The sequence below is a fragment of the Gymnoscopelus microlampas genome (genome assembly GCF_963454915.1).
Source record: "Gymnoscopelus microlampas genome assembly, chromosome: 15".
Taxonomy (NCBI): domain Eukaryota; kingdom Metazoa; phylum Chordata; class Actinopteri; order Myctophiformes; family Myctophidae; genus Gymnoscopelus; species Gymnoscopelus microlampas.
The window spans coordinates 10,060,466-10,075,669 of record NC_139952.1 but is presented as its reverse complement, the minus strand read 5'-3'; the positions used below and the strand labels follow the sequence as shown (position 1 = coordinate 10,075,669).

Genomic DNA, 15,204 nt, shown 5'->3' with positions numbered 1-15,204 from the left:
TACATTAGGCCACAGACCCCCATTTGATACCTTTTTTTCTAATCCCGGGACCCCAATCTACACTGTAAAATCATCAATGTTCATGTAACTCTGCTGTGTACAAACAGAACCAAATGGACCCGTAATAAGGGCCCATTTGGTTCTATTTGTTACAGACGGGGAAGGGTCCATTTGGACCTCTAGTGCTCCCCAGACTTGACGTTGACAGTGATCTACAGTGACTGTGATGTCATGAAGATGTGGTTCGTCTACAGTGACTGGATGTTGGTGCGTGTGTGCGTGTGCGCGTGCGTGTGCGCGTGCGTGCGTGCGTGCGTGTGGTGTGTCAAAACCTGACACACAAAACCTAAAGTAATTTAATTTCATGATAAACTTAGTGACCTTAGAACGAGAGGAGATACTCAGCCATAGGGGGAGCCATCTGACAGGACAACAGGGATATTTTGCTGAGGACACCATTTTCTACAATGGTGACATTTAACAGATGATCTAGTCCAGGGCTACTCTACTTAATGTGGCACTACGGTATGTAACTTTCTTTAATGAATAAAATGTAATTTAGTCCAATCTGTATGGTAGAGTATGTTAATACAATATTACTTGACTTGTACAATTGGGGTGGTTGTATCTGCTCTTCTATTCAGACATTTAGATTGTGTCAAAGTCATGTCTTACCCAGGTCTTACCCCTCTTACACAGGATCTGACAAATTTTGACCTGATGGTCAATATTTGATTTATCCCCTGAGCAAGCAGGCAGGCTCTTTCCTGTGCAAGTCAGCACTTGCACAGGAAACTGGGTTCAAATCCGTGGTAGAAGAGGAAATTTACATAGTACAGCTTTAAGAGGCTTATACCAAAAGTCCTAGGGCCACAAGCTAAACATGTATGTCCTATTTTGGACGTTTAAACAATGATCTTGTAACAGACTACATGAAAAGTCTAAAAATTAAGTTAACACAGAAAACAGCCACATTTCCATCTATAAGGCCAAACCTCATTGAACAAAAAGATTGTCATGGAATGATTAATGATGAAATTAGGAAGTTACAAAATGATGCTTTATTCACAAAATGTGAAGAGAACATAATGCCCCTGCTACTATTATTTACAAAACCAGTTAATCATTTAGTCATGGTTTATTTCCTGGCCATAATATTTGAAACATTAGTTGGGGCCCAAACCTGTGTTTTGGGTCTTAACTCCTACACAGGCAACAAAGATGTAAACCTAATCATATAAACACAATTTTACACATTACACAAATATACAGAATATACTGATATGAAAGTAGAAAAATAAACAATCCCCAGGAGAAAATAAACATTACAAAAATATTCATGAAAGATAAATCCAACATATCATGCTGTTATCAAATGATAATGCCTCCTTGTTTATAAAATGTCCCATGGAATAGTGAAACAAGCTGCTTAGAAGGAAATATTACTTTCTTTGTTTGCAGTTTCATCACTGCAGCACATGTACTATCAAGAACTGTCACTAGTTCTTGATAGTAATAATATACAGCTACTGTCCACTCAGGATAATAGACCAATTATTTGTTTACTAACATTGAGCCTGGACGCACAGGTGATTGTTTCACGCAATCAATTCCCAACCTGTTTCGGGGTGCACTGGTTTCAGCACACCCCAACCCCCTCTTGTGTGTGTTGGCTAGTGAGACGCGTCCTAACGAGACCTGATATAATGGGTTTCGTTGCGCGCATACTGGCTGCACGCAGCCAGTATGACGTCGTCTGTTAAGGGGTCTATGCTTAGCCTCTATGGCTCCAAAGGGATACCTTAACATACACTGTACAGAAGGTTAAAGGTGGGTGAGATTACATAGGCCATATTCAGCACAGGTAAAAGTCAAGTCAAACTGTCGATAATGTTACCTTTGAAGAAGTATGCAAGGCATATGAAAAAAAAGACAGTGCAAATAAACAGTAATATCCACAAAACGGAACATCGAGGAGTTGATTTGGACCGAGAAGAACGGGAATGTACCGATGCAGACTCGACTGGATGCTGGACTGGAGTCTGGACTGGAGAGTTGTACCATGGCATCGTCTTCAGGTCAGGAAACATGTCTGTTAGTTTTGCGTCTTGTAGCAGACACAGGAAGGCCTTGCTAGTTGTTTCTCCCTTGAAAATAATTTTGTCCACAAGTTGAACAGCTGCTTCAGATGGGGAAGAGATGCTCCTCAGGTTGTTGTAATCACGGTCCATCAGTAGTGCTGCTTCGTATACACATTGGATGGCATGGCTCATGTCTGCCATCAGAATAGGTTGAAGAATTGTCTTGTTTTGTATGATCATCTCTTTAGCTGTGATGCTGATTCCTGGAAGAGAAGGGATAGCATTGATACTTTTAATTGCACTTCATGAAACATTTGCTCTGCTCCTCTCACCTGCAATAAACACATTCAGGTGTGTGTGCGTACATGCAAGTATGTGTACATGCTTGAGAGTGCTTAATGTGCTCTTGTGTGTGCGTGCGTATACGTGTGTTGTGACGGCCCCCTGGGGCCTTTGCCAGGGTTCTATGTGTGTGCCTAACCATTGTCTATTGCAGTGCTGGTGTGGAGGGTGGAGTCGGAGACAATCAGGGGAAGGGGAGACACCTGGCCATTGTCTCCTCAACGACTATAAGAGACCTGCTCTGTTCAATTTGTACCTTCATTCCTCCTCAGGCCGCAGGAGCGGCCACACAGAAGAACATTTCTGTTTGATTTAGTTTGCTTGCCTTTGTTAGCCTCAGTTCAAATGGGCAGCATGTTTCCTTTCCTAGTTAATTGGAAAACTACATTATTTTCTTTTCCTTAAATTATTCACCATTTGTTAATAAAATTACCACTTATTTTTGCATAGGCTACCCTCCGTATTGTTCCCTTAGTGCCAGGCCATAACACTGTGTTGGGGTGGTGGGGGCTTTTGGTAAAAATGTCACATTCTGTGAATCTGCTATTAAATCATGATTAACACTTAAAGAACAACTGGCAGTCTATTGGGTGTTTGTTGGATCATTACACAAAACTTCAACTGGAAAAATGTATGTAAATCCATCATCCAGACACATTTCATTAAGAGATAGGCAATACTGTCTCCCCCCTTTAACCTTAATTGCAACCTTGACCTTTTCCAACCATTATTAGCTGCCTATTGATGATTTCTCTTTTCTTTTCTCCATTTTTTTGGTCTGCACAAGTGTGCTCAGCTCAGAATTCAGACACTCTTTCTGGATTTTTACGTAGCATTTCTCCATGGTAGGCTGCTGTTTTAACCCTGGATATGGTGATCCAATCATATCTACGGTATGACTCAGAGTCGGCAGCCAAGAGAGAGACAGCAATTCAGGGGTTTGGCGGTAAGGAGCAATATTGCTTGTTATCTGTGTGATATCTATGATATTCAGCTATATGGTTGATATAACGTGCCCAGGGAAGTGTTCCCTCTCACTATAGCAGCTGTGTGATTAGTAGCCCAGAATCATAACCCCACTGTAGCCTACCCATGCTTCTTCTATCATTTTGCAGGGATGAGGGCAATAAAAAGAAAACCATAAAATGATCCCTGATTATTAAACATTGTAGCTTAATATGCTATAATCAGTATTGTGCAGTAATGTGCTGCTATTAATGGGACCCCTGGGTCTTGGACCCCAGGCAGACTAGCTGTCGCCCCGGCATCAGCTAATTTAATTATATAGTTTTTTTTCCAGTAACACATATACTAAAGTAATTACTATAACATTTCAGTAACAATATTAAAGTTACCCTTTCCCAAAAAGTAAAGGCTTTTGTGTGATTTGCATTTGTCAGGATATATATTGATATGGTCTTGAGTACCAACGAGACAACAGTGCAGTCAGTTTAGGACTCCAGTCTAACTGCCCCCCTGAATACTGACTATAATTGCACTCTCCTACAAAAAAAAACAGGAAATATGTAATTATTTCAAAAAATAGTTTGACCTACGGTGGCTGCTAGTACTTTACCTCTGCAAAGTGTGTCGCAACTTGATGACATGTTTTGTACCTCTGTGTGGTCCAGCTCTATAGCCCTAGTTACAGTAACCAGTTAAACGTTTAGTGATTTATTATTATCCTAGTATTCTTCCTTGGGTTTTCCAGTTTGCACCAGTCTCATTGTCACGTTCATACATACATACATACATACATACATACATACATACATACATACATACCCGTGCCACCTACTTATAACATGTGCTATAAGAGGTTCAACTATTGTCACAATGCTCATAATAACTGGAGGAAGTATTACGTTGTTTTTGTGAACCTTTTTATGTTTAAGCTCAGTATGATTGTTTATGGTGCCTGTGAAGAGTTGAATTAGTTATGTTGCCACTTTTTATTTATTGTGTGCAGATGCCATGTTGATGATGTTGGCCATTTTTCATTATTCATTGGAAGGTTTGTTCATGTCTCTGAAGAAGTCTCATTTGAATATGAATCTGTGTTACTGTAAAAACTGAACGCATTACCAGAATTAGAGGAACTAACATCAGGATGACAAAAAGCTTGAAAGAGTAACATGCACTCACTGTTTGGAGGTATTTCCATAGTGTTTGTCCTCCTCCTAAGAAGAATTGATTCTGTGTTCTTTCCATCCTCTGCAACACAGCATAAACAGTGGATGTATTGACAATAGAAACGAAGAAAACGAGACACAGGAATATGCTCCACCTCCTCCTGATTGGTAGCTTGGGGCTATCAATGTCTAAAACACAGATAATGTATTTATATATTATATTTGTATGTTTAAGTTAAAGCTCTATTATGTATTTGTGTGTGTGTGTGTGTGTGTGTGTGTGTGTGTGTGTGTGTGTGTGTGTGTGTGTGTGTGTGTGTGTGTGTGTGTGTGTGTGTGTGTGTGTGTGTGTGTGAATAAAATTTAATTTTGTCTTATCTGTATGGTAGGTAGAGTATTTTAATATATTTATTTACACGGCTTGGCTGAATGCTTGATTCTGATTGGTCAATCCGGTGTGTTATTTCTGAATAATGACCGATGAGCGGACCGCTGTCTAATCAAAGACTCAGAGCACCTGCTGCGCTGCTTGAATTTAATGCTGCATCCAACATGACAGCCATGTAAACAAACACACAATGTCATTTACAACTAAAAATTGCTCTCAAGAATGTTTTTGAAAACATTTGAAGCGAGAAATAGACGATGCAGTAACCGAAAAATTAGATTTTCTTGTTTTCCGAGGCGACTGTGTTGCGCTGGACGGGCGGCCAGTGCAACACTTATGGAATACTTTCATTATCGTAAGCAAGAAAATACTTGCTTACGATAATACAGAGCGTTCACCCAAATAAAATGGGGGTGAGTAGGTTTTGGGGGCGACCGTTCCGGTTACCTGGAGAAGCAAATTGATCGTGCTTGTAAATGTCCTCTTTGCTTGTCTTTTTCTCAGTTGTGCCCACCAAGTCACCTGACAAAAGAACAAAGGACAGGCATAATTAATCAGAAACACACAGCAAAGAAGGATCAAACACAAATAAACACAGACTTTACAGTATGGGCGAGTGTGTACATAGGTACCTGGCCGAATGGTTGCAGACCATGTAGTAATATCCGTACCACTCGCTTTAAGATGGAATTTGAAGGGAGGTGGCTGGTCATAGTATGCTTCATAGTAGCCTATCAACGTACGTATTTCCTGGGTGAACATCAAGTCCTGCACAGACACATAATATTAATAACTCACTTGCATCACAAATTCATAATGAATACAATACATATACAGTATAGTACACCTTTACAACCTTTATCATACATATGGTAAGACAAATGAGCAGACAAACCTCAGGCTCGATTTCTCCTCCTGGTTTACTCATGAGATGGTATTTACTCTCTTCCAGAGGGACGGTATTCGTATTCTTCTCGATCCTCATGTAAGACCTGCTTGAGTTGTCCACCTCCCTGTATATGTCCTGCCACACACAAGGACAACAGGTGGACAAGGTGATGGACAAAATCAGAGAAGGAGGGAAGAGAAGAGTCATGTGAGTTAGGAAGGGAAAAACAAACAAAACAACAACAGTCTGTTTCTTCCAGGCAATTAAAGGGTAGATTGACAGGCTATCAATACTCAATATTGAAGACAAAGCTTTAAAGTACTAGTAAATATGAGATCACGCTGAAGTGTTTTGACTAACCATTAACCAAGCACAGTTGAAATAAGATCAAGCCTACCAAAATAATTATAGTCATCTCATTATTCACTATAAGTCTGTATTGTCATTGGGTTGAGTGAATATATCCAAAACTGCTCATATTGCAGATTAGTGGTGAATATACTGTAGAGGCTGTCTGTGGGTGTTAGGTCAGACTATTGCTACCAAAGAGGAGTCATGTTTAATGAGTCAAAACTAAAGGTAAACTGTTTTGTGTGGACAGATACCCCTCATGTGGAGATCCAAGTACTAAAATAGGCAGGAAAGAGGGAGTAAATGAGTCTTTCCAACAGTTTGTTATGGTTTATAGGTACTGTAGAGTAGACCTGATGATTATATACATTTATATATGAATTACAGATTTATATAACATAGTTAGTAAGAGATATTTTTAACTGTACAATTTTAAATTTGTGGGAATTAGTGCAAAGCTCTTAAGATCGGCTATGGCTTAAAGAGCTCTAAAAATGTCAGACTTTGTTATGATGATTGTGGTACACTGTGTGGTCTGGAGATACACTGCAGTGTTAAACTAGATAAGAGTAAAGGTGTGTTGTATTTTGTGGAGAGCAAAAAGAGAGGAAGTAAAGTGATTATCTACACAAAACTTACTTAGCACATAGCCAAGTGCTAAACTGGAAGCATACATTTAATCTTTATGTCTCCATCTTCGTTACTCACATTGATGTGTGATGGGCTGTTGACTGTGAGATAGATGCGGAAAGTGTGACTTTCATCAATGCTGCACTGATCCTTGTAGACCAACACAGCTCCGTGGGGTTTCACCGGCGTTTTCAGGAAGATGGAACCAAAAGGTGACAGCGAGGTCACCAGCCACTTCAGATGGCTACCAGAGTACTTCACTCTCTCAAAGACAGGACGCTTGCCAGTGATGTGTAGGATACCAAATACTATCTCATTGTCCTGGGCTGGGTAAAGACAACAGGGTGGATTGGGGTTGAGGGTGTGTACGGGGCTAGTACGATACTTAAAACGAGACAGTTTTGTAGAGGCAGCAAATTTGAACACAATCATCCCTTTTGGATACTGTGGTTTGGATTCACCTTATTAGCTCCACTAGCGGACGGGGCTCTAAATGTACTTGTTGTCTGTTTCATAACAAAGTGAAAAATGGATGAGTGTGCTATCCTCTATATGCCGGTATTCCAAGTCAAAGGTTGCACAATCCCTGTTGCAATGCGCTGCTGCTTTGCAAGAGTCACACCCTCCAATGCACTTATCCTACCACACCGGATGCATGATGAAACCCTAAAATACCGAACACTCCAGGCGGGGAAAATAGCATCACTTTGCCTCAAACACCAATCCTCCTGCCCTGAAATTGGACCCTACTGTAATGCCGCATTCACACTGGCAGCTACAGGCTACCATTAATTTTCAATGGAAGCCAGCGAAATGAAGATACAAAGCGACGCTCTGCATTCGTAGCAGCTACAAAAACTACGAAGCTATGTATCGAAGGATTGGTTCAGGCTCTGAAGCCAACGATCCAAGTTGAGTTGGCTTCAACTGGAGCTACAAAGTTACAAAATGAGTGTTGTTTAACCATTCACTCACCTTCTCTCTTTACACAATTCATGCTAGAAATGGGGGAAAACAAAATGATCTCTGTCAGCAAGTTCCATGTTCTTTTAAACCCCATGCCTTTTATATTTTTCTTGTGCGACGCATGCTTGACATCAACAAGCGTGTTGATCAACACTTCAACAACGACTCTACGACAGATACGCTGCGTCGCTTTGTAGTTTTGTATCTTTTGTAGCTGCCAGTGGGAACGCAGCATTAGTCTTGATGTAAAACACTGGTCATGGAAGATGTTTAGCTGTACACGCCAATAATAAATATCTCTGGCCCACAATTGGCTCTAGAGCCAGCACATATTCTTACCAGCGAGACAAAGGGAGTGGGGCAGCTGGATGGACTTGAGGGCAGATGCATCCTTGTCGTCTGTGTGTACGTTGAATATGGGACCAGCAATCATCCAGGGGTCCTGGAGGAACTTGCTGAACGTGGACCAGGACAGGACAGAATAACGCACCAGAACTGGTACCAATGCCTCAAATATCAATCCTGTGAAAACACACTCATATACTCCCTCTTTCAGCTGTGCCCTGAAACATGCAAGCGCACACACGTACGCACACGCACGCACGCACGCACGCGCACGCACACGCACACACACACACACACACACACACACACACACACACACACACACACACACACACACACACACAAAATCAAAGACATAGGAGTAAGGATTGAATTAAACCAGAATAAATCAATGGGCAGGTATCCAGACTCACCGCAAGCGCCCTCTGGAGAGCTTCTCAGGAATGATCTTCTCATTGCCGTAGCTCTACCAAGCAAACAGGAGACCATTTGGGATCAACAACAGCTATACATTATGTATATAAAGGAGGGTACTGTATGTGCTTTGGGCAAACTGACCGACTGGAAATGCTTGCAGTTTTCACAGCATGGTCTTAAGTACACCGCATCTGGGGGGACAAATACAAACATTATGATATTACATAAAATATATTGTTGACATTGATTATACTGAATGTTTCCCACTGAAAATAGTCATTAAGCCATGCATTCCAGTTTATTTTTGTTCTCACCAGAATCTTCATCCTCCTCTTCCTCTGATGAGCTACTTAAAAACCATGACAGCACCTAAAAACCATGTGTTCATGATTATACAATTATACAAGATTATACAGACTATGGGCAGCCATAGTCTACGGAATTTAAATTAAGAATGCTAGTTTAATTTTATATTAATAATGGATGAACCCAGTTCAATCGTGAATGAATGATTACAGAAAGCATTTGCTAATATACTGTAAAGCCGACATACAACTACAATATTTGCATTTAAAACATTGAATACTTTGAAAGACATGCGTAGCATCAAAGCACAACAACCAATTCAACAGCTCAATGGAGGGAGATTGCTTAGAACATAGATGTCCATTGTCCATAGACATCAGATATCAACAGGTAAGAAGGATTTACCTCATTGAATGCATCAGGGACGTCAGAGGTTGTTGACCCACCCTGCATCTCCTGGAGCAATGATGGACCACCTAGAAAATTAGAGGAAGACTGTGGTATGAGTGCAGCTCAAAACCATGTGAATGTACACAGTAGCTACTGTACATCATCAAGGAGTAGTACACCCCCAAAATGCATTTTCCCCCCCTATTATTTACTCATGGCTCGAATACAAGGAGATTTTTTGTTTGTATAACATTCCTTTATGGTGAATGAAGAATCCAGAAATTATAGCAATCATCAAAAATCTGTTTATATTAACTCTCTTATATAACTTTCTAAACTACCAGTTCAAACTAACCCGTCACACACACACACACACACACACACACACACACACACACACACACACACACACACACACACACACACACACACACACACACACACACACACACACACACACACAGGCGGTGTGTCATTAATAAGACTTCGACTTAAGAGCCCGTAAGTAGTTTAGTTAATATAAAGTCAATATTTCTCTTATTTAGTTGTATTTTTCATTGGACCAAAACACTCATTTATAGACTAGGACTACACCGTGAGTGTTGTTTTGTTTTAGTTTATAAACAGATATTTTATATAGTTTTGCTGTGTTTAATCTTGGTCTCCACTTTACTTCAATTCATCAGGTGTTTTCTTATTTTTGGGGATTCTTCATTCACCGTATGGAATGTTATACAAACGTTGATTCCCAAATACACGTAAACTATAATCAAGGGCGTATTGTCATTGGGGCCAACAAGGCCATGGCCCGGTCTGTAATACCCTGCTCCCCCAGGGGGAAAAAAAAAAATCAACAAAACAACATTAGCATCCCCTCACCCTATTCTGTTGTAGCCAACCACAGAAAGTCGCCTTTGTTTTCAAATCGGGCTTATTTGCATTCGGCCGAATTGTTAATGGGTGGCCATTAAAAAACGGTTTCCCCGTCAAACCGGTTCTCTTGCTCACTTGCTCACTTGCTACTAGTGACAAAGTCAGAAGTTGACACGGAACCAGTAGATAATCAGTACAGTATTTTGGTGCTAGTAAAGGCTGGGAGAGTGTTGTTACTGTTGTTTTATGGTCGTTTGAATTATAGTCAGTAGCGTATGGTGGGTTCTAACGTAACCTGCACTCAGGGTAGCAGTGGGTGGGTTCTAACGTAACCTGCACTCAGGGTAGCAGGTTACCCTGAGTGCCGCCGATTAGAACGGTACCTCTCGTAGGAGCTCTAGTAATTAAGCTGTAAAGTTGATCAGATGGTAGAGTAAATGGTTTGTAAGGCCCTGACTCTATCTTAGTTATACTTATTAGCTACTGAACTGAAATATCTGATCTGGTTTATCCTGCATTAACTCAACCTTATAAGCTGGTAGAATACATCCTACATACATTCGCCATATAAGGACGACCCTAGAGCATAGCCGTTTCATTTGATATCCATATATTGATATTCAGGAGGTGCCCGTATAGAGGACATCTCCGTAGCAGACTATTAGATTTAATTGGATGATTAATTTGTCTTAACCTATTTTTAACCTTGTATAGGGTTTCAAATAAATGTTGATTACTGACCTATTGGAAGAATGTTGCTGCTCCATCTCCTCCCGACTGGTACCATGGGGCCTGCTGCAGAAGTCTCTCTGTTCTTCTCCTCCTTCATCTCCTTTAACTCTTTTCTCAGTGATGTGATCTCTGTGTTCTTCTCCGCCAGTTGTCTGTCGAACTCTCTCTGCATCTTTGTTTGTGAGGTCATGAAGTTGTTGCAGATCTCAGGCAGGATAATCTTCATCAGCTGTCTCTCTACTTCCCCCCCCATGACATAGATCTCTCTCATCCGTCTCTCCTCCCCCTGTCTTCCCTTAAGCTCTTGGATGGTTTCCTCTTTCTCCCTCAGAGCTTCCTCAAGCTCCTTCTCAAACCTCTCCCTCATGTCCTTTTCCTCCTTGTGTTTCCTACAGAGATGGGAAAAGTACTGACATTCTGTACTCGAGTAGAAGTACAATTACTTGTGTAAAAAAAATACTTTGGTAAAAGTAGAAGTAGTCATTCAAATAATTACTCGAGTGAAAGTAAAAAAGTACAGGCTCTGAAATGTACTTTATGAGTAAAAGTAAAAGTATTTTTACCGGATGTTTCTGTGAACCTATGAAATCTATGAAAATGTTTAATCTGCAACACAATTTTATACAATATGTAGTGGGGGTCCCTGCTTCATCTTTCTCTCAGCTAAGGGATCCCTGCTTCATCTCTCTCTCAGCTGGGGGGTCCCTAATTCATCTTTCTCTCAGCTAAGGGGGTCCCTGCTTCATCTCTCTCTCAGCTAAGGGGTCCCTGCTTCATCTCTCTCTCAGCTAAGGGGTCCCTGCTCCATCTCTCTCTCTCGGCTAAGGGGGTCCCTGCTTCATCTCTCTCTCTCAGCTATGGGGTCCCTGCTTCATCTCTCTCTCTCAGCTATGGGGTCCCTGCTTCATCTCTCTCTCTCAGCTATGGGGTCCCTGCTTCATCTCTCTCTCAGCTACGGGCCCCGGTTTCATCTCTCTCTCTCTCAGCTAAGGGGTCCCTGCTTCATCTCTCTCTCAGCCAAGGGGTCCCTGCTTCATCTCTCTCTCAGCTAAGGGGTCCCTGCTTCATCTCTCTCTCAGCTAGGGGGTCCCTGCTTCATCTCTCTCAGCTAAGGGGTCCCTGCTTCATCTCTCTCTCAGCACACACACACACACACACACACACACACACACACACACACACACACACACACACACACACACACACACACACACACACACACACACACACACACACACACACACACACACACACACACACACACACACACACACACACGCACGCACACACACACATTGATTAACTTTGTTTTATTTTTGTGTCTACTTACAGGAAGTACATACTGATTTGAAGTAACGTGACACACGGAGCTATAAATAATAACTCTTGCGCTTCTTTTTGTTTGATCTGCGCGCAACATTAAAACTAAAGTAACGAGCCTGTTTTGAAAATTTACTGAGTAGAAAGTACTAGTACTTGTGTTAAAATTTAACGGATAAAAGTAAAAAGTAGTCCGAAAAATAAATACTGAGTAAAGTACAGATACTCAAAAAAAGTACTTTGTTACAGTAACAAAGTACTTGTACTTCGTTACTTCCCATCTCTGTGTTTTACTTTGAAAAGCAAATAAATGCAAACTAAACAGAGCATAAAGCAAACGTTTAACACAACACAGCAGCCAGCAGCCAGCACGGCAGCCATCAGAGTTGAAGTACTGTATAAGGTCCACATTTTCTTTTTACCAAGGCATACTTAAACTTTCCCGGCAGCGAGTTGTCAAGCGAGCGTACGTGTGTGACAAAGGAAACGTGCACTTCCTCCTCCCGGAGAGGGCAAGGGGGAGGGGGCACAGGGGCGGACGCTTCTCTGCCACCCCTGACTTCCTCATATAATACCACATTCTATGGATTAGTCACCCCATGGAGATTTGAATTCATGGATATTTTGTCCTTTTTTGTCACATTCCTAAGCCAATAATTTGATGACCGGCAGCGGTTCCGGTAGGAGACACAAAGAGTCTCCTTTGTGTCTCCTACAGGAACCGCTGTCAGTTCGCTGGTCATCAAATTATTGGCTTAGGAAAGCGACAGAAACTAAAAAATAACCTTGAATTCAAGTCTCCATGGGGTGACTAATCCATAGGAAAAAAATGTTTTGGGGTGAACTATAGTAGTGTGGTGGTGTTTACCTGCTGAAACACATTGCCCTCTCGCTGTAGTTGGGTGTTTTCACTGTTTGTTTGTGGTTGCCCAAAAACATCTCTGTCTACCAAAACAACAGTGAAAACACCAACATACAGCGAGAGGGAAGTGTGTTTTTGCAGGTAAAGAGGGAAATGATTGGTTTTTAAAAATATGTTATTTAAACACAGGGCAAAGTTACATATGCCTTTAAGCATTAGGAAATTTCATGTGTTTTCTCATCAAGATACAATTTCATCCTTACAGAGATATTTTACTGATGAATATTATATAGGAGCCTTTGTAAACTTTGTTGAGGTGTGAATTTAAAGTTGTTTTAAATCTATGCGTGTGCCTGCGTGTGCTCCTGGTCAAATAGGTTCCTGCACGGCGGTTCCAGCACGGCGGTTCCAGCGGCGGTTCCAGCAATGCAACCCTGGAGCTGTTAGAACTATCAAAGTAGTAGGCTGCACTGGCGCTCTCAGAGAGAGAGAGAGAGAGAGAGAGAGAGGAGAGAGAGAGAGAGAGAGAGAGAGAGAGAGAGAGAGAGAGAGAGAGAGAGAGGCAGTGAGAGGCAGTGAGAGAGGCAGTGAGAGTGAGAGAGAGAGAGAGAGAGAGAGAGAGAGAGAGAGAGAGAGAGAGAGAGAGAGAGAGAGAGAGAGAGAGAGAGAGAGAGGCAGTGAGAGAGAGAGAGAGAGAGAGAGAGAGAGAGAGAGAGAGAGAGAGAAAGAGAGAGAGAGAGAGAAACATCCTGCAGCGCTCCTACTTCCAGACATGTTTATTATGCGTTAATAAAGGTTATGATACGTTTCGAGAGAGCGTTTCTTGCATTTGACTACTTGTGATGTTTTAGACTTGAAAATCTAAAATAATCCATACAAATCTTTAGGCTGCAGCTTATCAGTTTACATTAATGATGCTTCACCAGAGTTCAGTCATGATGGTTTCCTGATTGTCATGCCAGTAAACAGGATGTACGGCGGAGGGTGCACTTGGGCGGGGACTTCTTTCTTCTACTACGATAGAAGAGTTAGGACGTCACATTCTAATACAGCCCGAATACCTATCCCTGAAACATGACTGTCATACCATGACAGTCATGGTTTTCAAAAATATGTTATTTAAACACAGGGCAAAGTTACATTATGCCTTTAAGCATTAGGAAATGTCATGTGTTTTCTCATCAAGATACAATTTCATCCTTACAGAGATATTTTACTGATGAATATTATGAGCCTTTGCAAACTTTGTTGAGGTGTGAATTTAAAGTTGTTTTATGCGTGTGTCTGCGTGTGCTCCTGGTCAAGGTTCCTGCACGGCGTGCAAGGCCGTCCCATGAGCAATGCAACCCTGGAACTGTTAGAACTATCAAAGTAGTAGGCTGCACTAGCGCTCCTGTTTTGTTTTCGTGTATAGAGGCGCGGAGAGATTGCGCCTGGAGATCGAGGCTATCAAAGTAGTGAAACAAACATGCATGTCCTCTGACCATGAAATCACCAAATCAAAGTGTTTTCAGCAGTGCTTGAGTGAAGACAGCACCATTAGAGAGAAGAGAGAAAGAGAGAAACATCCTGCAGCGCTCCTACTTCCAGACATGTTTATTATGCGTTAATAAAGGTTATGATACATTTCGAGAGAGCGTTTCTTACCTTTGACTACTTGTGATGTTTTAGACTTGAAAATCTAAAATAATCCATACAAATCTTTAGGCTGCAGTTTATCATTTTACATTAATGTTGCTTCACCAGAGTTCAGTCATGATGGTTTCCTGATTGTCATGTCAGTAAACAAGATGTACAGTACGGCGGAGGGTGCACTTCATAGATATCCCTTTTGGGCGGGGGCGCGGGCGGGGACTTCTTTATTCTACGATAGAAGAGTTAGGACGTCACATTCTAATACAGCCCGTCTAGCCCTGAAACATGACTGTCATACCATGACAGTCATGGTGACGAGTCCCCCTGGTTTATAGCAGTGTTCGTTTTGTTTTACATTGCCAACTCTCACATGTACATAAACGTTCAAATTTCAAATACAAAGTGCTTACCCCCGAGCCACGGATGTTACAAGGCGATCCGGACCGCGATAAGTACCCGTATCTCCCGTATTGTTCAATAAAAAGCATTTAAATCCCATCGCCGGCCATTTTCTATTTTTTTGGGGGTAATGTATCAGAGTGCAA

General features: G+C 41.5%; 1 protein-coding gene across 3 annotated transcripts; it reads right to left on the bottom strand.

The window, feature by feature from the left end:
- Nucleotides 1-1,776: 1,776 nt before the first annotated feature.
- LOC311061979 (uncharacterized protein) lies at nucleotides 1,777-14,789 on the bottom strand. Of its 3 annotated transcripts, none has more exons than XM_084080720.1 (13): nucleotides 14,672-14,789; nucleotides 10,852-11,231; nucleotides 9,253-9,323; nucleotides 8,856-8,910; nucleotides 8,683-8,732; nucleotides 8,538-8,590; nucleotides 8,119-8,342; nucleotides 6,892-7,139; nucleotides 5,839-5,967; nucleotides 5,576-5,711; nucleotides 5,391-5,465; nucleotides 4,569-4,637; nucleotides 1,777-2,344 (listed from the first exon to the last, which is right to left on the bottom strand). In XM_084080720.1, exons 2-13 carry the CDS (start codon nucleotides 11,207-11,209, stop codon nucleotides 1,872-1,874), a joined length of 1,941 nt encoding a protein of 646 aa, XP_083936846.1. In that variant the 5' UTR covers nucleotides 11,210-11,231; nucleotides 14,672-14,789; the 3' UTR covers nucleotides 1,777-1,871. The 3 variants fall into 3 exon arrangements, with proteins under 3 accessions (XP_083936846.1, XP_083936848.1, XP_083936847.1); XM_084080722.1 differs by having other exon boundaries at nucleotides 1,777-2,323; XM_084080721.1 differs by lacking the exon at nucleotides 14,672-14,789 and having other exon boundaries at nucleotides 10,852-11,720.
- Nucleotides 14,790-15,204: the final 415 nt, after the last annotated feature.

Excerpts from the sequence above, each read along its gene's own strand:
- LOC311061979 (XM_084080720.1), bottom strand. The coding sequence starts at position 11,209 with ATGAGGGAGAGGTTTGAGAAGGAGCTTGAGGAAGCTCTGAGGGAGAAA. Across the intron at positions 8,343-8,537 it reads CTCTCCAGAGGGCGCTTGCG|GGCACAGCTGAAAGAGGGAG; the intron begins GTGAGTCTGGAT and ends TGCATGTTTCAG. Across the intron at positions 7,140-8,118 it reads CCACTCCCTTTGTCTCGCTG|CCCAGGACAATGAGATAGTA; the intron begins GTAAGAATATGT and ends GTCTTTACCCAG.